Source organism: Neopsephotus bourkii, unplaced genomic scaffold (genome assembly GCF_033783945.1).
Source record: "Neopsephotus bourkii isolate Nb327-2 ecotype Australia unplaced genomic scaffold, CSIRO-AGI_Nbou_v1 NB_1820, whole genome shotgun sequence".
In the NCBI taxonomy this organism is placed as follows: Eukaryota; Metazoa; Chordata; class Aves; order Psittaciformes; family Psittacidae; genus Neopsephotus; species Neopsephotus bourkii.
In genome coordinates, this window is record NW_026902293.1 from 4,116,902 (window position 1) to 4,140,846 (window position 23,945).

Sequence of the window (23,945 nt, forward strand, 5' to 3'; positions counted from 1 at the left end):
CATGACATCTCATAATTTACTTCCCTCTGCAAAAGGACACTTAATGGTCTAGCAAGTCAGCACCATTATTGTTTAGACAGAGTAGCACTGACTTTGTGAACACTTGAACTCAATAGAAGCAGGTCCCCAGGTGGTTTAAATCACAAGTATCTCACTAAAGTCAGCACAGCGAGTGCTGCCAAGTAAAAGCAAGGCCAAACCTGCACCTGACTTATAGAACACATCTGGGGCTAAAGCCGATATTTACAACACCCAAATGACTAGGCCATCAGAGAGACACTTGTTTTTTGAATGCTGATTGATCTTTGGTACCAAGCTACTCAGGCTGGATCTACATGAGGAGCTTTATGATTCCACAATAAGCCAGCTATGGGATTTAGAGCAGTTCAGAGTTAGGCAAGTGCTGAGGGGGGAAATTATGTGTCACAGTTCTGAAAGCTTGACTTTACCTGACTCGTGCTGCTGGCCTCCAGCTCTGTGCTGATTCTCACTACCAGCTCCTGGGACTCCTATGGAGATGGGAACATTTCTGCTTCACCCCTCTACATACTCAGGGCCTAAACTTTGCTTGTGTCCTAGTTACACGCTATTCTGAGAGTGTCAGAAGTGGCGATAGCTTGTGAACTCAGCAAAAGAATGAATTCTCTCCATCAAGAGTGAAAACATAAAAAACTGGACCCTTCTCGTTTAATAAATCATATGAACAACCCATTTGCATATGTTTTGCATTCTTGGGTATAAATTATTAAATATTTTAAAGGTTCAGAAAACCTGGGAGGATTTATAACATGAATCTCTCTGAACTGTGATCTAAGAGTTACTTCTCCCTTAAGAATAATGATTTATTGGGTCTAAGCAGTTTTAGCATTATTATTTTTTAATCTACTGGGGTTTTCAATGCAGTTACTTTCAAAGGAAATAAAACCAGATGGTAATTGTAGATTAGGGAAAAAGAATGAGCTCCCAATTAATTATTAAAATTAACTGTTAATTTTAGAAACTTGCAGCAAATTGTTCATTAAAGAAAATTTAAAGATACAGGAATATCCTATATTATTTCTTTTTTTCTCAAATACCCTATTCACAAGTTGTAAAGAACATTTTAAATATTAGAGAAATCATGTTGAAAAAAATAAGTGATGCTAGATATATACTGAATTACACCAAAGATTTGTCTCCTTATATGTGCACACCATTCACAATAATTCACACCATCACCTGTAAGATGCTGAATATCAATATGCTTTTGTGTAATGTAGAGATATATATGAGTTTCAGTCTGAAAGCAGAGTGACAACAGTTTTCTACTTTACTGTGATGAATTAAAATATTTCAATAGTTTTGCACTTTGTATCAAAGAGAAAAAAGTATCAGAGGTGAAAAAAATGCAAACTAGCTCCTAGTTTCATGGCACTTCTTGGGAGTCAAAATTACAGCAGTGTCACTGAGCGAAGACAAAATGTTTTGCTGCTAAGACAGTAGATTCAGTAGAAACTATTTATCACACCTACACTGTGGAGCAACCAACCACTCTGCTCTTCCATGGATCCTTTCTACTGGTGGTGAAAATATTCTCTATCCAAGTTTGTTACTCCACTGCTCTTCATTAAAACAGGGAATCAAGATGTGTGATGACAGGGAGGGCCAGGTTAGAATACATTTAATATCAAAGTTCTACTTCACTTTCCGAAAAGGCTGCATAAAATACCCTCCCCCTTCCAAACTGATCTGTTCTTTCCACGTGTTCAGTCAGTTCTAATGTCTTCAGTGACAAACCATGATTACAGGCACATTTTTCTCCCCTTAGCTATGCATATTCAACACTGCAGATGAGAAAAGGATGCAGCTCCAACCTGTGCACATCAGCAAGGGTGTTCCTAATGTCCCTGACATAACTTTATAAAACTGAAGGGTTTATACCTTCAGCCCTGCTGTTTCTGAGATCATAACTTCAGACAAAGTGTAATGACTAGGGCAAAGAAACGAATGAGAAGACCTGAAGCATGACCTCAGTGTACACAGAAGACTTTGCAGAAAGAAAGTGATGAAGTGGTGATAAGAAAGAAACCTGAGAATATTTGCAGTGGGAATCAGTATAAGGTCCTGCTGTAATAGACTTGCTTCTACCATAGCATTGTGCTACATGTCAATCATCCAGTGGATCAGCAGGCACTGGTCACCTAAAAGCAACGCAAAAGGAAAAAAACCCAACAACCCCAACTTCAATTAGCAAACCAAATAAAAATATTAAATCCCTAAATGTTGAGCATACATCAAATTTGGCAACTAATTTGACTGCCTAAGGAACCTGGTTTATAGACTCATGTTCATTCCACTTAATATTATTAACAATTCCCAGGGAAGTTCTGCATAGTTACAGTAGCTAGTACATTAATCTTTCTCATATGTGCAAGAGTGGAAACTTGCAATAGGATTATGAAAAAGGAGTGCTTATTGTTTTATTTCCAAACTGATATCTATGAAAAAAATAATAATCTAACCAGACTACTCACTAACTGACTACTAACATCCCTGGGGCTAGAAATGTTCTCCCATCAAGTGCTGGGACAAATGCTCTTGTGAGAATGTTGAGCTCTGCCTTTGAGCTGTTGCCTCATCTCTTCCAGTCAATGTGATTGAGTCACAGGATGCAAACACCTTGTATGGCAGTTTCAGACCTGGTGTGAGTTAAAACAGTAGTTGTGTACGGAAATCATTCTAAAAGCACAAGGCATCTTCCCCACAGATTCCTTTTGCCTTTGTTTATGAATATTGTGTGGTTTCCTTTAAAAAGCAAGTGACTCTGGATGCACGCTCTTTCAAATAGGACAAAACCACTGGCTCTTCCCCTTTCAAGGGAAAGAAAAGCTGAAAGGGCTCCTGCTGTGTCTACTTTGTATGTAGGAATATAAGAGCAGCCAGTACTGGCTCAGAGCAAAGGTCCATCTAGCCCAGCGCCAGTCTCCAGTGGTGATTAGCAGTGGACAGCTAAGGCAAAGAATAAGAGCAGGGCAAGGATACAGTAATTCTTTCCCACATATCACACCAGCCTTCAGCAATTTGTGGAACAAGGGCTTCCTGAGCCAGAGGTCATGACTTCACGTTTAAAAGCCCTTAATGTATTTTTCTTTCATGAATATGTCCAACAAATCTCTAATCCTGAGTTCCTGTGGAAATGAGTTCTACAGCTTCACTGAATATTTTGTGAAGTATGCCCTTTGGTTTGATTTAAACTGGCCCCTTGTGAGTTCTTTTCCCCAGTTCCTTGAACTGGAAATGATACTGAGATATTGTTCCAATTTATCTTCCTCATGCTACTCATTATTATGAAATATTGTGAATTATGAAAAAACCACACCACTCTTTTATCCACATTTATTCATCTCTTTTTTTTCCATGCCCAAGAATCCTACTGTTCAGCCATTTCTTAGTAGAAGTTGTTTCCTATCTTAGTAGAAGTAGTTTCCTGTCTTTATTATTTATCACCTGGTTCTTTGCTATGCAAGATCTTTCAGTAACTGGCACAAGAGGGCTGTCCAAAGCAAAGAGACCAAGAGAGACAGCTGACATTAACCCACCACTTCCCAGGAATTATATTCCACAATGTGGAGCGAATTGGGGTAGCAGAAGAAGAAACGTGCTTTGCTGGTACATCTGTTTGCTGTGTTGCTAAGAGCAATTGCATGTGAATTTGGTTGCCAAAGCCATTAAGTCACCCAATATCTTCTAAGTACAGCTTAGAAGAGATCTCACAAGGCTCATACAAAAAGGGATTTTTGGGACCTAACTTAATGAGACACCTACACCTCTCCTGTCCTTTCTAACATGCCAGCTGAAGCTTAAGAGATCCCTGTCATGAAAGACAGGTGATAGTTTGTGAAGCAGGCAGATGGCCTGTGAAGATCCTTGTCAAGGGACATTAGGGAAGGATGTTCTAGAGATCTGTAAGCGTCCTAAGAGACCCTGTGAAAGTTCAAGGAGGACGAACTCATCCTAAAAACACAGGTACCACATTGCTGGGGAAATCCCTGAACTTAAAATGCTTGGGAGAGGTGTTGAGAGAGTGCAGGGGTGAAGCTTGTCCTGGTTTTGTATTCTTCACCAGTAATTTGCTGTGGCTGCTGCTGGTGACAGCACCCTGAGCTAGGTGTACCTGTAGTCAGACCCAGCCAAACTTCTCTTACAAACGCTGGCTGCCATTTTCGTTAAGGCAGCCCATCTATAACACACGGTACATTAGGATTACCCTTTCTGTGGCTTCTGTAAATGCCGCAGGAGGTTCTGCTCCCCCCGAGTTTCGCTGGGAGAGGGGTGATGTGAGAAAACAGGCGGTGGAGACCATGCCACGAGGTGAAAGCCGTCGCTGCTAAGCAAGCAGTGGCCGGCTGTGCTGCTGCTGCGGCTCTCCGGGCTGTCAGCAGCCCGCAGCTCCTTTGTCACCGTCCCTCGGCGGTGGCGGTGCGCCGAGCCCGGGGACGGGGAGAGCCGGGAGGCAATCGGGCGTGCGTCAGGAGGGCTTAGGACCCAGGGGGACGGCAGCCGCTGAGTGGAAGGACCCAGGCTTTGGTGCACACGCCTCCTACCAAAAAAAAAAAAAAAAAAAAAAAAAATCATACCCGTGGAGCTGGCGCTCGCTCATTCACAGTTTTCTAGAGAGATCTGAGCCTGAACCTGGGAGCCGGGAGAGCTTTCTCACCCACCCAGCTCGACAGCAAGGACACCTACAGGGGGACAAAAATCCGACCGTCCCCCGCAGCCCCCTCGGCACCACGGCAGGCTGCCTGGCGCTGTGCAGGTATTTGCATTCGTCTTTTCTCGGTTTGCAGCAGGAAGGCTCTCCGCGATGCCCGACCCTCCCGCCCCCCCCCCCCCCCCAACCTCCGCGCCGCCGGGCCCGGCTGCGGCGTTTCAGCACCGCCGGGCGGACAGCTCCGGCCGCAGCCCTGCTGCGCTGCGGACAGGGGCCGCTCCCTGCCCTGCTCCCTGCCCCGCTCCCTGCCTGCACTCTCCCTGCCTGCTCCCTCCCTGCTCTCTGCCCTGCTCCCTGCCTCCTACCCTGCTGCCTGCCCTGCTCCCTGCCATTTGCCTCCTGCCTCCCCACTTCCCTGCCTGCCCTGCTTCCTGCCCACACTATCTCCTGCTTCCTGCCTGTCCTGCCTGTTTTTCTGACGCCTGCCTGATCTTGCCCTGACAGCCTCTTTCCCCTGCTCACCGCCTCCCCTCTCTCCATGTCCCGTGCCTACAGTTTTCTTCTCCTGCTTGCCTTGACACCCTGCTCCCTTCCTGTCCTGCTCCCCTCCTCCTCTGCATCATACCTGGCCTTCTCCCTCCCTGTTTCCTTATCCTGCTCCCTGTCTCCCCTGGCTGCCTCTCCTGCCTGTCCTACCTCACTACTCTGCCTCCTTGCCTCCCTCCCCTGCTCCCTGTCTGCCCTGCCCTTCTTTCCCACCCTGATCCCTGCCTTCCCTGCCTGTCCTACTTCCCCTGCCTCTCCTGCTTCTCCTCCCTGCCCTGCCTGCCCTACTTCTCTTACTTCCCCTTCCTCCTCTCCTTCCCTTGTTTCCCCTGCTTGTCCTGCTTCCTGCCTCTTACCTACCCTGCCTCTTCTGCCTTCACTTCTCCTTGTCCTGCTTCTTTGCATCCTGTCTTCCTGTTTTCTGCCTTTCCTGTCTACTCTCCTCCCTACCCTAGTCCCTTGCCTCCTTTCCTCCCCACCCCTGTTTCCCCCATTCCTCACTTTCCTGCCCCTTCCTCCTCTTCTGTTTTCCTTCTCCATCACCAGCTGCAATTCTTCCTGAAGGTGGGCATGAGAGCTGGAAAAATCAGCTCAGCAGCCCAGGGTCAGGGCAAGCAGGGAAAAGAGTTCAAGTTGGAAGAGAAAGTCTAGATACAATTTGAAATCAGGGGGCAGGTGAGAGGCATGGAGTGGAGAGTGTTAAGGAACCAAGTAAGGACTCCAGCCAAGTGCCAACAGATAGGAGCTTGCTGAACAGAAGTAGACACCAGTTGTGCTCCTCAGCAAATTTGCACATATTTTGACCAGGTATATTCAACCCAAAGAGGAACGAGGAGTGAGAGAATGTGCAGGGTCAGTCAAATATTTTGGTTTTCCAGTGACAAGCAGTGATGAATAATGGATGTAGGGAAAAAGTGAGGTGAATTGTGCCTACCGTGTGGATCCTTTGCTGCAGGAAGTCAAGAATTAAGTTGTAATCACTGCAAGCAGTGAGGGTGTTCAGTGACAATTTCATACAGATAATAAACAGAGAGCAAATAACATCTGGAAAAACACCATGTGTGCTATTGCCCTGTACTTAATTCTGTTTGCAATGGTTTAATCCTGGGAGCATGGGGAAGGTCATAGGGAAAAAGGAGCCTTCCCTTTTCAAAATTCTGATTCCTCAATCTAAAAAAGCTCCAGGATTAATGAAGTAAAGGATCAGATGGTTACTCACTGTCCATCACAAAACCATGATTGAATCATATTTGAAAGGGAAAATTAAATTACAGAAAGGCTGCTTTCGTGTGCTTTCCCAGTAATAAAATGGCAACAAGGATTTTCTCCAATACTAAAAGTTAATGCAATGCCAACATTTAAATGGCATATTATTTAACAGTGTTATTACATGCACTGCATAGCAAAAATGTTACAATGACCAGTCAGATAACCTTATAGAGCTTTCCTGGTTTGAAGTCTGTATTCCAGCTCGAAGTTTATAGGGGCAGCTTGTGTTGTTAACATAATCAGGTCTGATGTGTATCTGCTATAAAATGCTGCTGATCATTTTAAGAATTCTGTTGATTCATCCAACTGAAAACTATTGAGTATTTCCTAAAAAACAGTCTTTTGTAAGGCATATACAAACCAATTAAAGATATTACAGCCTTTTCCAAAAACCTTCTTACTCTTTTACATCATCATTTATAACTTATAATCTGCTGCAGAGATCAGATACTCATACTGAGTAGCACCGAATGCTGCTGAGTAGTAGTGTAAGCTGTGTAACTGAGTTGAGCAATGGAGAAACTGTAGAATCCACCCATCACACTGGGTCATAATTCCTTAAGCTCTATGTGCTTTGAACACAGAGGTGGCTTCACTGGAACATGTAAGAGCGGCCTCCTCATGTTCCAGAAGAGGACCATGCCAGTTAAAATGCAAATGAGCAATGCCATAAAAGGCTGGAGAAAATAAATGCAATTCTTGATTTAAATGTGCAGTTACTGAAGCAATTGTGCTATTGTTTGGCAAGTGAGTATTATTTTCTCCCACAGCCCATCACTGTAGTGTCTGGTACATACACAAACAAGATAAGACAATTGGGTCCTACTAGTTAAAAAAAAAACCAAAGCAACAAAATCAGTCTTTTATGGAGGCAGAGATTCAATGAGCAGAATTCACATAGTTTTTGGCAGATGAGTTGTGAGTCCTTTCCCTCTTGAGTGCTCTGAGGATTTAGCTTGAGAATTTCCAAACAGGTTTGCGGTTTTGATTTTTTTTTCCTTCAATAGGATTTATAGAAATAAACTTCTTAAGTCTGATACATTCCTTCAGTGAGAAAACAAACCCACAAGGTATCATCAAATTATATTAAACTTTATTTCTACAGTTTTGGGAGAAGCATCTGTGTGAGGCCTTTGTGTTTGTGCTCAGACTTCCACAGGAAGGAAAGAAAAAAACAGGAGAATTTCACAGATTCCTGGGTGCAGAAATATCTCCCTTTTTCATTTCTAACCTTCCTTCCTTCCTCCCTTCTTTCTTCCCTCCTCTCGTTCCTTCCTTCCTTCCTTCTCTGCCTCCCTCCTTCACCCCTGCATTCATTTCCTTCTTCCTTCCTTTCTGCCCCTGACTTTCTCTCTTTGTCTTCCTCCCCCACTGCCACTCCACAGGATGCCATGGATGTCTTTCTCTGATATCATGTATAAAGCAGAAAGAAGTCGGACACTAAGGCACTAATACAATACCATTGCATTTTACATTTTAAAAAGGAACTTAATCTTTAAAATGGGGAGCAAATTACATGAATGCCATTTTATTAAGAATATAGGACTAAATGCCATGACAACACGTTTTGTTTCTTCTGCGTATCTTTATGCAGATGTTGTAACACAACTTCTACAGTGCATTTAGGGATTTTAAGGCACAATGTTATTATCCTGTGCTATCAGATTTCTACATAGAGCTTAACTATGAGGCTTGGGGGATCAGAATTAATGTTTTGCCTGCTGCTGATACTTTCTGCTGCATGAGGCTTCTATATTATTGGAGAATTTTTTGCATGGTGACATTTGGAGTAGTATGATGACTGACATGGAAGTCCTTTGAAGCCTGCTGTGTCTTTAACACGCCACAGGTCAGGCCTCGTGTTCCTATAGGGCTTTGCAGTGGCTAGTGAATACTTCAAACTTTAAACTGTGGTCTGGATAAAAATTGAAGTAGTGTCACTAAGTTCACAGATGTTTTGTTAATCCTTTTTCTTTACAAGTTAAGTTACTCTCCTCAGCATGTGGTCCTGTTTCTTAATATCCAGGTAGGCAGCTCATTTTGTATATTTCAGGTCAAAAGATGATGAGGCTCTTTTTACATCTATAAGAAAACCTTTTCAGTCTCTCCTCATGCCTGCTACCTTGTAGCAACAACAGGACAATTGCAGGTCGGTGTTGCAGGCATGCCTGTCCTACATACTGTGCAGAGCTGCAAAGACCAGTTAAATTGCTGCTGTGATTTGTGCTGTGCCACAGCTAAATTACCACCACTGGATGGCTAGATGTGGCCTGAGGGTAGACTGTAACTGACTCAAGCTAACAAGAAGACTATTATATGAGGGGAGTAGGAATGTGCAAAGTACTGTTTTTAGTGAACTGAAAGAAATGTTACTCTTTGTACCTGAGCAAGGAGATCACACCCTGGGAAAGTGTGTGAAGCCATCAAATTCCCCACACAGCTGTTACAGTCACAAACATTCACTATTTTCATATTGACGAGAAGTAACAGCTCCCTAGTGAAGGTTTACAGGAGCACCAGGATTTGAGGGAGACAAACTTGTGATATTCAACTAGTTTAGATTCACTGGGAGAATATAGTACCTTAGAGAAGGGCTATAGGGAAGCAGGAGATGTTCATGGTAGTCAAGACTGGTAAGGCCTGGGGTGCTGTGTTCAGGTATGCGCTCCTCAGTACAAAAGAGACATGGACATATGGAGAAAGACTAGGAAAAGGTCACAGAGATGGGTAAGAAACTGGAGCATCCCACACATGAGGAAAGACTGAGAGCTGGGACTATTCAGCCTGAAGAAAAGCAGACTGAGGGGGATCTTATCAATATGTACAAATACCTGAAGGGACAATGCAAAGAGGATGGAGCCAGGCTGTTTTCTGTGGTGCCCAATGACAGGACCAGAGTCGAAGAGCACAAACTGAAATGAGGGAAGCTCCCCCTGAACACTGGGAAACACTTTTTCACTGTGAGGGTGACCAAGCCCTAATGTGGGTTTCCCAGAGAGACTGTGTAATGTCCCTATTGGAGACAAGCTACTCACAAGCTGTCTGCACATAGTCCTGGGTAACCAGCTCTAGGAGGCCCTGCTTGAGTGGGAGGTTGGACCAGATGCTCTCCAGAAGTCCTTCCCAATCTCAGCCATTCTGTGATCCTATAATAATCTATGTGAGGTTATTTGACTTGGGATATGAGAAAGACTTGTTGGGAACCTGCATAGAGGGATTGTTCTTTACAAAAAACATAAAAAATAATACACTTTTGGGGTGTTGATTGTGTTCTTGAAGCCTAGGGGAATTACACTCAGGACACTGACAACATTGCAGTCTACCTCTCAGTTTTCTTGTGTGCAACATGGCTTGACATCTTTCTTAGGATGCAGAGCATTATGCACACGGGGAAAGATTGCCCAGATGTTAACGTGTAAGCTTGTGGCTCAGGAGGCATATGGTCTGTTCCCAACTGTGTGAAATGTGTCCTTCATAATCTCAGGCAAATCACTCAAGGCTGTACTTCTCCCTGCTGTCTGTGGAGGATGCCAGGAAGCTGCAGCCAAGGACAAGAGTCAGTTTTCTCACCACTCTTTTGACATTAGTTCATGAAGCTGGGTATGTCCCTTTCTATGTTTGACCACTCCATTTCCAGTGTGGGTTTCTACCAAGGTACCCCAAGGCCACAAAATGCCTTAAGAACCATTCCTATAAATACATCTACAAGTTCATCCTACCCTGCCCTACTAAGAATAACATAGCTCAAAGATGTTTTCCACAGTTAACATCAAAATATTTTTTAAAAAGAAATTTAATGAGATGACACCCACACTCTGAGATGAAATCATTCTAGATTACCATTTTCCCTCCCTCCCTGCCCACTCCTTTCTTTTCTGGCACGATTTTGGCAGCTAATATCTGTATGAATGCTAGGAGTTTAGGTATTATATAATGATACAAATCATAACAGTGATGCGTACCAATACCAGGTGAGGATCAAACCCTAGTGTCTTCCCATTTAAAAGCTGTGGATGAAATTTCACATGGCATATAGCTTTAGATCGAATGGAAAACACTTGGTAGATAGAGGCAACCAAAATCTTTCTGGAACTGGAGTTGACGGGGAAGGGCCAAATGGACATGAGGACAGTGCTTCAAGAGGCAAATGGTGCTGCAGTGTCAGCTAAGTGGGCAGGAACAAAATGATTCAGACAAGCGTCATCATTACTGAGAGCAGGTTTTGGCCAATTTTCCAGGGGATGTAGAGCAAATAGGGGTTGAATGTTAATCCAAAAGCTGTCACAGAAGAGAGAGCAGTAAAGCGTATTAAGATCTTCAGCACTGGGAAGTGCTGTACATGCTTCCTAAAGATATTATTTTAATTTTATTTGGTTAGTAAGTATTATTATATATTTTATTATTAACTAAATTTTGTCTTTGAGGGTCAGGGAAAAATAGAATCTGTTAGTCTGAAGATTTTCAGTATTTTACACATCCTAAAGCTACTCTCTGTCCCTTCTCATTCTCTTCTTAGGAGTGCCATGAATAAATCAAACTGGTAGGTGACATCACAATTTCAGTGAAAATTTCCTTTTTCTTTTTTTATTAATATGTTGATTTTCAAACCTTTGTACTTTTCCTTGTTTAAAAGCTGCATTTTTCTTTAGACAGATGATTTATTGTAAGTGGCTGTGAAAAGACGTTAGGAGAGCAAATAGTCCTTTGGGAACAAAGAGTTATAACGCAGAAAAACAGCTGTTGAGACTAACAAAGAGTCCAGTGTGCCAACATGCTGCAACAAATATTCAAGATAGGGGGAAAAGGCCAACATCTTCACTGGAAAAAAAAAAAAAATCAAAGTAGAACAAAGATGCAAACCTCTGAAAAATGGGCAGATGGAACCCAAAGAGAAAGTGAAATTGCCATGTGTGGGAGGGGGTGAAAATTGAGAAGGTACTTCTGTTGTACCTTTGGGAATCAGGATAAATCAGTATCATCTGAGAAAACACAATGACAAACTGGGTAGCTATGTTGTCAAGGTAAGCAGTGGGAGAACCATATTATCTACCGATGTAAATCAGATTCTTTGAACTCAGTGGATTGCTAACCCCATGATCTGGGTTATGATTCAGATAGTGTCATCACTGCTGTCCTGTAAGTTGTAACCCATGGCTATAGCTCAGCTCACTATCAGAAAACTCTGAATTGCATTTAAAAAATTTTGTTTTTTGTTAAACTGAATATTGGTAAATTGCTTTTTGACAGCAATGTCTGAGACAAAAGGACTGTATCTCCCTCACCTTGGGATCATCCTGGGCATAAGGGGTGGTAATCCACTTAAATAAGCTTAAAAAAAAAGTAGGAAACTTTAATGAAAATAAATGGCATAACTTGTGACATTAAATGCTTTGGGATCCTATAAGAAAACCTGAAGGGACAGATTTTATCTCCTCGGTCTAATCCCATTTTCTCCTAGAGCAGACTGCAACTGACCTATTAAGAATTTGCCTTATTTCCAATAAAGCATCTTAGTGGAGGTGGGAGTCAGAAAAGGAGCAGTAGAAGGGACAGTTTAACTTCCATAAACTCTTAGAAAGGAAGCTGGCGGGTCACAGCTACCTGCCACTTGTCCTGGTATAAGTGCTCCAGAGGAAGGTCACAGAAATAGCTGAACACCTTTTCTACGATGAAAGCCCAAGAGAGTTGGATTTTTCAGCGTTCAGAACAGAAGTCTCCAGGGGACCTTATTGCAACATTTCAGTACTTAAAGGGGGCTTAAAAGTCAGATTAGGACAGACTTTTTACTGTAGCAATGGCATAAGGGCTAACGGTTTTAAACTGAAAAATGATAGATTTAAATCGCATACAAAGAAGAAATTTGTTATGATGGGGTGGTGAGACACTGGAATAGGCTGCCCAGAGAACTTGTGGGTACCTCATCACTGGAAGTGTTTAAGGCAAGGTTGTATGGGGCTTTTAAGAAACCCGATCCAGTGGAAGATGTCCCCGCCCACAGGGAAAGGAGGTTGGACCAAATGATCTTTAAATATCCATTCCAACCCAAACCATCCTGTGATTCCATGTTTTTGTGATTCTATGTCACAGGAGCTCCAAAGCTGTTCCAGTTCATAGTAAGCCCTGAGCTGGAGCTCATGCAGACCCCAGACAAGCTCCTTGGTCTCAGTCTTCTCCTGAGCACCCCTGAGCACAGTCTCCTTACTGTACTACCTGCTGTTAAAGCTAGGGAGGCAACCAATCCTTATACTACACTGCCCCAGTGACAATACGCCTAGCTCCCCTAGCTAGTCCATATAACTAAAAACATGATCTACGCAAGAAAATGCTAATGACACCGTTAATTTGAGATCTTAAGCATAAAATATTGTCCTGGTTTTCCAATGGCCTACATCAATTTTGCATCAGTGGAATTCGGTTGATATCATCAGAATTACCCTAATATGGTCTAGTAAACACAAGAGCAAAGCAAATAACAGTTACTTTATTTCTATATCTGAAATCTACCTCTAACACAACTCTAATTTCTTTGAGAAAAACCTGGACCCATAGATTACTCCTCAAAACTTCAGGACTTGTTTTTCTGTAGTGCCTTCCTTTTCCCAGGTTTTCCTAGGCTGATCAATCACCAGATACTCTGCCCTGCAGGTAGCTTTTCTCATCTCCAACTCCACAGTGAATACAGAAGGAGGCTGCTTAACAAACTCTCCTTTGTATCACCTACAGACAAGTCTAATACACATGAAAAGCTTATCTTGTCACAAATGTCCTTTAAGCAAATATGCAGAAACTCTCTGTATTCAGATTTTGGGATCTCATCCTGGGGTTGCAACTGTGCCATCTAAAATGTAGCTTTTATCAACGCATGAAATGCAAGCTCACGAAACAAGGAACTTGGGTGTCCCTTGTGATGATTAACATCCAGGTCCTGCAATGTGACTTTTAGAAGCCCCTGGACAAAGGAATGCTCTGGCTGCTGCTCTCCACTTTGTTTAATCTGATAATGCTGAACCCAGAGAGTGGCTGAGCAAAATAGTTGTTTTGCTATAAATAGTTCATAACTTTCCAAACAGCTTTCTTTTAATGCAGTATGTCGTTCACTGAGGGATTCCCTTTTAATTTTTAAAACCATTTTTTCTTTTTCAGAAGTTAGAGAGAGAGATCAGTTAAGTGGTGGGGCTTTTTGATAGCTTGTCTGTTTTTGTGATGACTGAAAAATTGGATGGATCTTGATCTTTCCTCACACACATGTCTCTTTGGAACAGACCTTGATCTTATCTCACACAAGTATAACTACACAGACATCGATGACAGCCTCTTGCTAATTATGTCAGTGAAATGTAAGAGATACACTGTACCATTTTGCTCATACATAACAGCTTAAGCAGCTTTTCTTCTAGCACCTGTAAAAACAAGTTCTAAGTAAAGTAAAGGAATAAAAATTGAATTCAGAACTAGGCATTCAGGAAAGCTACAAGATCCTGAATACCTTTATTTCCGCTTTTGTCATCCTGGCCTGGATGTTATGAGATACTGGAACTCCCACACTTCAGTAAGACAACTTTGGAAAGTGTATTGTAATTGTAAATTGATGCAGCTTAGTATGAATTGACAATTGATCAGATTGCCTTTCTGAAAGCTTGAACATATACACTCAAGATGCCAGTGACCGCCTTATCCTAAATTCACCCATTCTGAAATAATTTGACTGGTATCCTCTTACATATGAAACACACAAAGTAATTTTATTGCTATATAAAATTCAGAAATTCATTCCTGTAAGCTTTACAGATGTATTTAATCTTTCTTTTATATATTTGCTTTTTCTTTTAGTAAGTGATGGAATAAACAGCACTTTCCTTTGGATGGATTACACTACATGTGAACTGCCTGTTACTCTTACTTGCAAGAATAAGAAAAGCCATTTGCTTTCATTTGTTAAATATCAGCTTGACAGCAAAAAGCTTCTGAATGGTTCCCACTCACAGCAGACCATCAATTGAATGGGATCAGCACTTCTCCTACTGAAATATCTGAAGTTAAGGATTTGGAAGAGATACTTTTGCAGAGATGACCCATTTACAAGCTGGACTTAGTCCAGAGACTATAGAGAAAGCCCGCCTGGAACTGAATGAAAACCCAGACATTTTGCATCAGGATATCCAACAAGTCAGGGACATGATCATCACGAGGCCTGACATTGGGTTTTTACGTACAGATGATGCCTTCATCTTGAGATTTCTCCGAGCCAGGAAGTTTCACCAAACTGAGGCCTTCAGACTGCTGGCTCAGTACTTCCAGTACCGCCAGTTAAATCTGGATATGTTCAAAAACTTCAAAGCTGATGATCCAGGAATCAAACGGGCTCTGACAGATGGGTTCCCAGGAGTACTGGAAAATCGTGACCACTGTGGCAGGAAGATTCTTCTGCTTTTTGCAGCCAACTGGGATCAGAGTAGGTAAATGTAGATAGTGTCCTTATCTTTTTACATACACTCACACTCAGCTTGCAATGGAATATTTGTGGCCATGCTTGAAGCAGCAAGGCCATTTTCATGGAAACATTTTGTAACAATGAGTCCATTTCACTTAAACTTTCTTCTGATCCTCTCATTCTTCCGCCATAACATCACTGATACGCCATATAAAGGGTGTATCGGAGTGTCAGATAAGTAGCTTGTGGTTTGTTTTTTTTTCCATAAATATGTCCCAGTTTTAACCAGATAGTGTTTGCTATAAATATATTAATGCTTATTGTGTGATTACTTCATCAGTATCACAGACTAGCCAAATAGGTTGACAGAAAGCAAACATCTCAAAACATATGGGGGTTCTCATAGATCTTCTGGTGCAGAAGGAACTGACCATATTTATTCTGTCTCCAGACTTTTTAACAGATAATTTGGTTGTTTTATTTTTTTTTTTAACCATTTCAGGAGTTACAATCTGTGTTACAAGATTTGCACAAACTGCATTGTAATTTCTACACATTCTGGTCACCGTATATGTTATGTATATAGTCTGATAAATGGGAGGTTCATACAAAGTGTATTTTCTGTTCAGGTCATTTCTTCACAGAATGGTATGAACAAAGATATCTCCCAGCCATTATTACAAAATGATGTCCTTAAATGTTAATGTGATTAGTCAGCTTTCACTACCTATTTGAAATAATACAGAGAAAAGGGCCTAGTCCAGGAATATCGTGTTCACATTGTCCTTTTCACCAGAAGTCATTCTATCCCATTTTCCGTCTTCATGGTGAGAGGGAGAAATGGAATCAGCTGTAGGATTGCCATGTGTTCTGCTGATTTTTGACTAAAATCAGATCAGAAAACAAAATTAACATTCAGGTTTGCAGTATTACAAATTCTGTTGAGTTCCAGGTAGGGTTTTGTCTCGGCATGGTCTAAAGTTATCCAACAAAGTGTCTCATCTTTAGGAGTCAATTGATTAGAACTTTGAATTTATATTATGGAAATTATTACAGAACAATATACAATATATGCAATTTTTCATATTAGTTGTTTTCTGGGAGAACATTTAATTTCTGTGTGAAAACAGGGTACAGAATTGTTTCTGATATTCATTTGCATGTACAGATCTGGTAAATAAATATACAGAAAAAGTTACAGAAATGTACCTTTGCATATAAGAAAGTATTTGGTAAAACCTAGAACTGAAGACAGTGATAAAAGTCTTATTGACTACAAAGTGGCTAGCAGTTTATTTCCTGTCTTTCTGAATTGTGAGCTTGCTTTTCTTCCAACCATAAACCCCTTCCTTTAGCAACTGGCCTGTAAAGAAAGATGAATGAACAGGTATCTTGAATTAATAGAAAGTAACAGCTTTAGATGACAGAAGCTCTGTGGTTCTGCTGGTTGCATTAAAGGATTTAGGTATTATATAGAGCCAGCTTTGGGTTTCTGATCCCTCAATAAAATGAGTCCTTGTGATTAACCTTGAACACCATCTTGCTCTTTGGAAGCTGAGAATGCTGCTGTCTAAGGTTCCTGCAATGAGATTTTGACAGAACATTGATTCCTGTAAGATTCTGCCTCAAAATTTCTGCAATGTTTTGATATGCATCCATGTATATGCATGTATGTGGGCTCAAAAATTAAGGTGATCCTGCCTGCAACATACCTCATTTCTGGAAATGTAATTTTTGCCTTCAAAGAAGAAAGGCTGAGGAAAATAGGATAGGATATACTTTCCTAAGGCTCCTCAGTGAAATTAAAATCCACTTGCAAATTTTACCTCCATTGAGCCACTGAAGCTTGACTCCTCTATGGATTCATTTCTGTGGGCTTTTGTAACACTCCAAATGCAACAGGGATTTGGGCTGTAAGCAAATAGAGGGATGACCTCTGACTGTTTAAGGGCATTAAGAAGAGAAAAAGCTTTCAAGAAACAAAAAATGACGAGTGCAACATCTTGTTAAGCAGCTGGGAAGCAGTTTATTGGCCAGAGGAAATATGTATTCATATACCTTTCACAAAAACCCTCAGACAAACAGGCATTGTGTATATCTTGCACAGATGTGTCTCAGGCAACCTTTCTATACATGTGTCTTCAGTGATGGCAAGATGTGTACAAGCTTGTATTTCAGTTGAACGCTAATGCAATTCATATGAGGCTGTGATGCTGACATGCCCATCATCATGTAAGAGTGACGTGCACATCACCATGTAGGAGCTCAGCCTTCACCATGCCTTTCCTAACTTTACTCATTTTCAGCTATCCATGCCTTCTTTTTCCGTATGATTAAATCATAATTTATAAAAAAATAATAATTTACAGAGGACTTCTTAAATTTGGCATGGCTATAATCCATAAACTGATTTTCAGTCCAGACATTCTTATCATTTATACTCCTGGGAGTAACAGTGGCAGTTCAAGGAGGCAGAAGCAGCCTCAAGATTTTTTGGTCTTACAAATGTGTGGATTTTTAAAAGGAAATGTCATTATTTGTGCAATGTGACTGCTTGGACAAATTGAATCAAAAATGTTTTTAAGGGATTCCCTGTATCAAAGTTAAAACTCCTATGTGCGCTTTTAGAAACACTTGTGATTTTATCTTCAAGAATATAATTGATCGATCTAACATCTCTAGAAAACTAGGTTTCAGATTCCAGTCTCAATGTTTTCAGCTTCAGCTTCCAGCTGCTGGCTTCTGTTAATTTAAAGGGAGCATAAAAATGACAGCTTCCCATGTTTGTACTTTTGTGCCATCTTTTAACCTACTTTTTAATTCATTGAGGGTGCAGCACTGTAGGGTAGGTTACTGTTAGACAGCAAGAAGATAATACATTAGCTGCTCTACAGCAGTGATCCTTGTGTGCACTTGGGTTCAAACTAAAACAAGGGAAGTTCAGGTTAGATACAAGGAAGAAGTTTTTTACTGTGAGGGTGGTGAGGCACTGGAGAAAGTTGCCGAAAGGCATGGTAAATGTTCCATCCCTAGCAGTGTTCAAGTCCAGGTTGGACAGAGCCTTGGGTGACATGGTCTAGTGTGAGGTGTCCCTGCCCATGGCAGGGGGGTTGGAACTAGATGATCTTAAGGTTCTTTACAACCTTAACCATTTTATGATTCTATGACCCTATAACCAGGGTGAATGCAAAACAGCTACTCCCCATTTTTCTTGGGGAAAAAACAACCTTTTGCTGTCTACAAGGTAAAAAACACACTTGTGGCAGCCAGCAGAGCAAAGGTAATGTTCTGCAAAGTATTACACTAGCTTAATGTCTAGCAATACATTTCTGCTTCCAAACCTCAAATAGATTGGGCTTCTTTACTCTCAGAATTAGGAAGATTTTTCCAGCTTGCTTCAACTTTTGGTCATTCTTTTCTGGATCTTTCCTATTATTTTAACATTGTTGCTAATGTACAGATGGTTGAACTGAATATGAACTTTCATTAATAAACCATCATGTGGTAACACCATCTTTTCTGATCAGTAGTTTCTTCCTTTTAGATATAAGATTGTCACTGTTTTCTTAGCTACTCTCTACATTTTGAGCTCATGTTCAGCTCAGATCTGCTTCCAAGTCACTGTTGCCTAAAATACAAACACCACTGGTAAATGTGTCATACATTCCCATCCATAATGTGGGCATAGTCTAGCATGTGATTCACACTCTTCTGCAGTGCTAAACCCATCCTCCTCATAAATTATAATTGCATGGGGTTTGTGACAGCTGCAAAGTTCACCGGCAAGACTTTTATTTTTATCTCCACATCGCTGAAAAATATAATGATTATTGTTTTGATCAAAACCTCCTTGAAGACTAGGAAAAAAAAGTAATTATAATTCTTATTGCTAATCACTATCTGAGACCTATTCAGGGTGCCAGCGTTTCATTCATTTAGCATGTGGGGCATTGATTTGATTTTCTATTTTTTAGACAGATTTTTTAGACATGGTGTTATCACTTTCTATCTAGGTCCTGCATAGTATATTTTGGAACTCTTCATTAATGTTAATCACATATGATACAGAACAGAAAACTTCAGAGGTATTGAATAAGTTAAATGAGCAGATGGATAGAAAAGCATCAGATATGTTCCACACTGAGGGAGCAGAAAAATGCTGAGCTGTATTGCTGTATTAGGCCATCCACCCAGGGGATGGTCATCATTCACTTCTTTGATTAGAGCTCAAGGTGTGAACTCACCCCAAATCCACAAAGTGTTCACATGTATCACTGCTTAGAGAGCGCCTTATATTTAAATGGTAATTGTGGAGTAATACAGGTAGAGAAGGATGTCAACCTGATCTTGTCAAGAACGTTTTTAATTAAATAATTTGTGTCATAAAAAAAATTCTACTTTGTAAAACAAATACATGTGTGCATACAAATGTACAGTTTTGATGAGCCCTGGATTTCTCATAAAAACAAATGTGCCATATGCTGCATTGCACATACTTTTTCTCTCAGTTTTTCATTCCATCAGTCTCAGCAAACCTAAGCCTTCACTCCTCTGATGAACCTCCAGCAAAACTGAAGCTTTTAAAGAAGTCTGATAAGAGGGCCTTTTTAACTATTGGATTGAGGGGTCTTCACTACCACAGCTGTTCCTAGGTCTGCTATTGCCTTCTAATACATCCTGTTTGTACACTGGGAAAATGGGGATTTGGGTGAACAAGTAACTCAGAAGAAGGTATTCATTAATCTTCCAAGTAAAGGTATTTCCTTCAAGGTTGTTCAACCAGAATAAAATTTATTTCTGTGCAGAGAGACAGCAGAAGGGCTACCTCCAATCATGATCATCTGTGAATAGGGTGTGGGGGTAGGGGGGCAGAAGGTTGCCATTGCCATTTGCAGTAAAATGGTAGTTAATTTCTGTCTTCATGTCTACACTGTTGTGTCTTAGAAGCTGTCACATAGCTCCAAAAATTCTGTAAGTCAGTCAGATGGAAAAAACTGCTGCTCTGTATACAAACTATATTCCCGATATATCAGCTTCTAGCCATAAATTCTCTTTTATCAACCAAGGAATCTCAAATGCCAGATACTTGTCATTCTGTAGGAAAGTGTATTGAGATATGCTAAAGGGCAAGGAAATACTCTGACATAGTGGTAAACCAACAGCTATAAATATTTTCAAGGATCACAATAGAACAAATTATGTCCTTGCTGAGAATGCTCATAGTTGTGTAACTACAAGGATATTGTCATCAGCAGATCCTGTTGGTATAAATGAATAAGTCTCAAATGCTGATTATTCCAATATTTTTCAAGGATAATCTCAGATGTTTAATAGAATATGAAGGAATAAACATCTGTTGAGACTGATTTACAGTCACAGGCAAACTGTGGCAAGAACTCATCCTCACAGCTGTTTATTATGAGAGATTGCAGCTGAAATACAGCCAGCCCTGAGACCATGATAACTTTTACAGAGCAAGTCTTTGGGTTTGTTTAGGAGGTAGTGCTTCTGTGTTGTGAGATCCTTACAGTAATGCAGACTGAGGTTGTGTTTCAAGCATTGCATTGACCAATAAATAGCCTAGAAGCACACTGTATTAAAAAATAATTAATATTATTACATTACTGAGCTAGTCTGAAATGGTAGCCAAATTCAGGGTAGGAAGAGTAGCATAAGAAGAATACTCATTTTGAGGAGTAACAGATGTGCAAATTAAATGTTGGACAAAGAAGGTGAAAAGGAGGTCTGCCTTGAAATGTTTTAATTTGCTTGCAGGCAGCAACTTAATTTGGTTAGTACCATTTATTACGGAAGCTGCATTTGGGAAGGCAATTGTAGTCCATATGAATGACAGAAGGATGACATGCGCAAATGACAGTCCTGGGTAGAGCTAGAAGCGAATCAGAAGGAAAATGTCTGAAAAAGCGAAAGAAAAACAGCAGCTGGGGAAGTTATGAAGCGTATGTTGAAGACTTAGAGAAGCCATACTCAGTGAAAAACAAAAATATCAATGGGGTGGGGGTAAGACTATCAGACACATATTGAGAGGGAAGAGGAGGTGACTGGATCATGTTGGGCTGAGGGATGACTGAAGAGCCGTGAAGAAGCTGAGGGCAGAAGTGGGCACTGTGAAGTATCAGTGAGTGAGACAGGCAATTGCTGGAGCTGGCCTTTCCAAAGGGAAACGAAGGGCAGACTAGAAAGGTTTTCTGTGCCACCTCCTTCCTGTGGGGAAAAAATGAATCCAACGTCCAAGTTTTATGAACCAAAGTGAAGAACAATTGATTAAGAAAAAACCACACAAGCATGTACACAACAAATACATACACACGCATTCACACCCCCTCTTCCTTCCCAGACTCTCAAAATACCCAAATTTTGTGTGAGGTTTATGTTTGGGTGGCAGAAAAGACAAACTGTATACAGTGGTGGTAACACTTGTCCCTTGTCCCTAGAAAATAACCCACACTCCTACGTGAGTTGTATACGTCATCCTCACAGCTGGGTTCTGCAAAACAACATTTGAACAGAGCTATAGCAACAGAATAGTGCGAAGCCAAACAATATGACCTCCCACTCAGCTCTTTGTCCCGTTGACCCTTGGGAACAACTAGTAACCATGACTGAATGCTCTTACAAACAGGAGGTTTTTGAGGCAAGACTTTGTAGGGAGAGGTAAGAATATTTTTCGTTGGAGCGTTTCCTACATCAAGTTTTCTAAATATCCAATATTCCTATCAGTTTCTAGCTTGCCAACCTAATTAAAATCAGCTAAGGCAAATTCATGCATTGCAGCAGGAACAAACTGCATAGAGTCAGTAGAGGAAGAAACCATAATTCTCTGACTAGCTATTTAATAGACTGCATACAGTAGAAATGTCAGAAAAGAGTGGAGATATTGAGATGGAATCGTTAAATACATTTGAAATTTTAAAATTACATTTTCTTGATACATTATTTCCCTAGGCCATGATTCATTTTAGATTCTTTTCTCTGAACTCTGAGCCCTCTGTATCAATTGCATTACACGTAAAAATTTTTGTCTTTTTCAGCACACACTGGTAGGTGTTCAGCGTCTTCCACTTCCAGCACACTTAGAGAAGCACAAGGGATATTTAGGAACTGGTACAGGTCAGTAGGCTGAGTGATCCCAGAGGAATTACAGCATGAATTTGGTTAAGATGTTCATGGTATGCGGGCTTGATCTCTATAAAATGGCTGAACAGCATGTTGGGGTAAGTTCTACCCTGCCACCATGGTCATTCTGCTTCAGAGTGTTTGTCTGATGTAGTGAGGCTGGAGGATGAGGGAGATAGCTAGATAGTACCCATGGTTGTACTGGTGAGAGTGACTTGACCATGTATCTCTGGAATGCTCTCGACAATGTGAGGAAAGAAGTAGTACAGGCCACAGGCACCTAAAATTTTGACAGAGCAGACAGAAGTGAAGACCAGGATGGAGGAGTAAAGAGGAGGATGAAGGAGTAAAGAAATTGCAGTAAACCAGCCTAAAAACTGAATTGTTAAAGCTCTTCCCTAAAAGATGTTTTACCTCTTTTGCCATGAGTAAGCCAATAGAATAGGTGGAGCATAATAATTCATATGCCATGACTTGATTCTTAAAGAAAACGGAATCACTCCTTGAGGAAAAGGGTATTTTTTGTCTCAAATTCTGACTGCACTCTCTCAGCTTGAGTAAGTGCAGCAACCACAGAGGCAGTAAAAGGCAACTATCAGTTGCTTCCAGGCCATGACAATCTCAGCTCTGGAAACTTCCTGGAGGTTCTATCTGTAGCAGGGCACAGAGGGCAACATCAGCCTTGTTAGACTCCTGCTGGAACTATTTCGTATGTAGCAGCCTATTTTACGTCCATGCTGAGCAATTTTGCATCAGTAAAGATTAATTTTTAAGGGAAAGGTAATATGCGAATGTTGTCATTTGTGCGTTTCCTTTATTGAAATATATAACTTTTCCACTTTTCTATTGCAGACACATAGTGGATGGTACATGCCTGAGCATTCACTAATGTGTGGTGCCCATTATATATGTATGTAGCAAAAATCACAGCACCAAGTAATGTTATGATGCCATGTGATCAATAACAATGTATTTGAAAATTATATGGATTATCTCTATATTATTCCATGATGCATCTTTAAAGGGCCAAAATACAGGATTTGAATGAAACTGTAAGATTCTAAGCTACTGACTATCATATTTTTGAAGTTAACATGTCAATATATATAAGAAATATTTGGTTTTCAAAGCAAATCAGTATGTTTTATGTTTTAACCTTGTCAACCAGCTGTGTGTCAAACCGCTTGTTAGGGACTTGCTGCTGGCCACTATCACAGTGAGGATTTGGGGGGGAGAGGAACCCTTGGTCTGATCCAGTAGAACCACTCTCACATGTATTTTGCAAGGCACGTACTCTCACATACTTAACAAGACATGTAGCTGATGCTCTGAATTAACAAAGCAGGAAGCTGAAGACTTTTTTTTACATTTTTGGACCAATATGGCTTTCTTCACTGAGTTCCAGTTATAAGCCACCCCCACGCCTTCCTTGTTCTTTCCCATAGATAATGCTATGCTACCTGTCACAAAGCCTCTCAGGTTTATACCACATCAGTAGAGGAACTGAATACTGTACATTCAGGTATGAAAGAAGTAACAAAGGTGGTCACAAGAATGAGGCCATTGCTATGGTGTGATCAGCAGCTTGCACTCCCCACATCAGTGCTAAACCTTTCACTCTTTCCTTCATTCTGGCTTCCTTTCACAGCAAATCCAAGAGATGCCAGTCATGTATATTAAATATGCACAGATCAATCTACTGATTATATATGGTGCCTATACCCCTTTGGAGTGCTAGAGTATGTGTTAGCGCACAAAATTTATTTCATATAGGTATTTCTGACAAGGAAACTTGACACCAGAGTGTGATGACCTTATCTAAGGCATCTCCACCCTCCACTATTATCTTGGACCTGTGATCCTCTAAGCTGT

The 23,945-nt window shown here is 40.9% G+C and overlaps 1 protein-coding gene across 1 annotated transcript in view; it reads left to right on the forward strand.

Annotated features, from left to right (window-relative positions):
• The first annotated feature begins 4,656 nt into the window (after nucleotides 1–4,656).
• CLVS1 (clavesin 1) overlaps nucleotides 4,657–23,945 on the forward strand; it is a 99,106-nt gene continuing 79,817 nt past the window's right edge. The window contains exons 1-2 of the mRNA XM_061342831.1: nucleotides 4,657–4,795; nucleotides 14,336–14,961. Of these exons, the coding sequence (XP_061198815.1) occupies nucleotides 14,573–14,961 (389 nt within the window). The 5' untranslated portion in view covers nucleotides 4,657–4,795; nucleotides 14,336–14,572. The remainder of the gene's footprint in view (nucleotides 4,796–14,335; nucleotides 14,962–23,945) is intronic.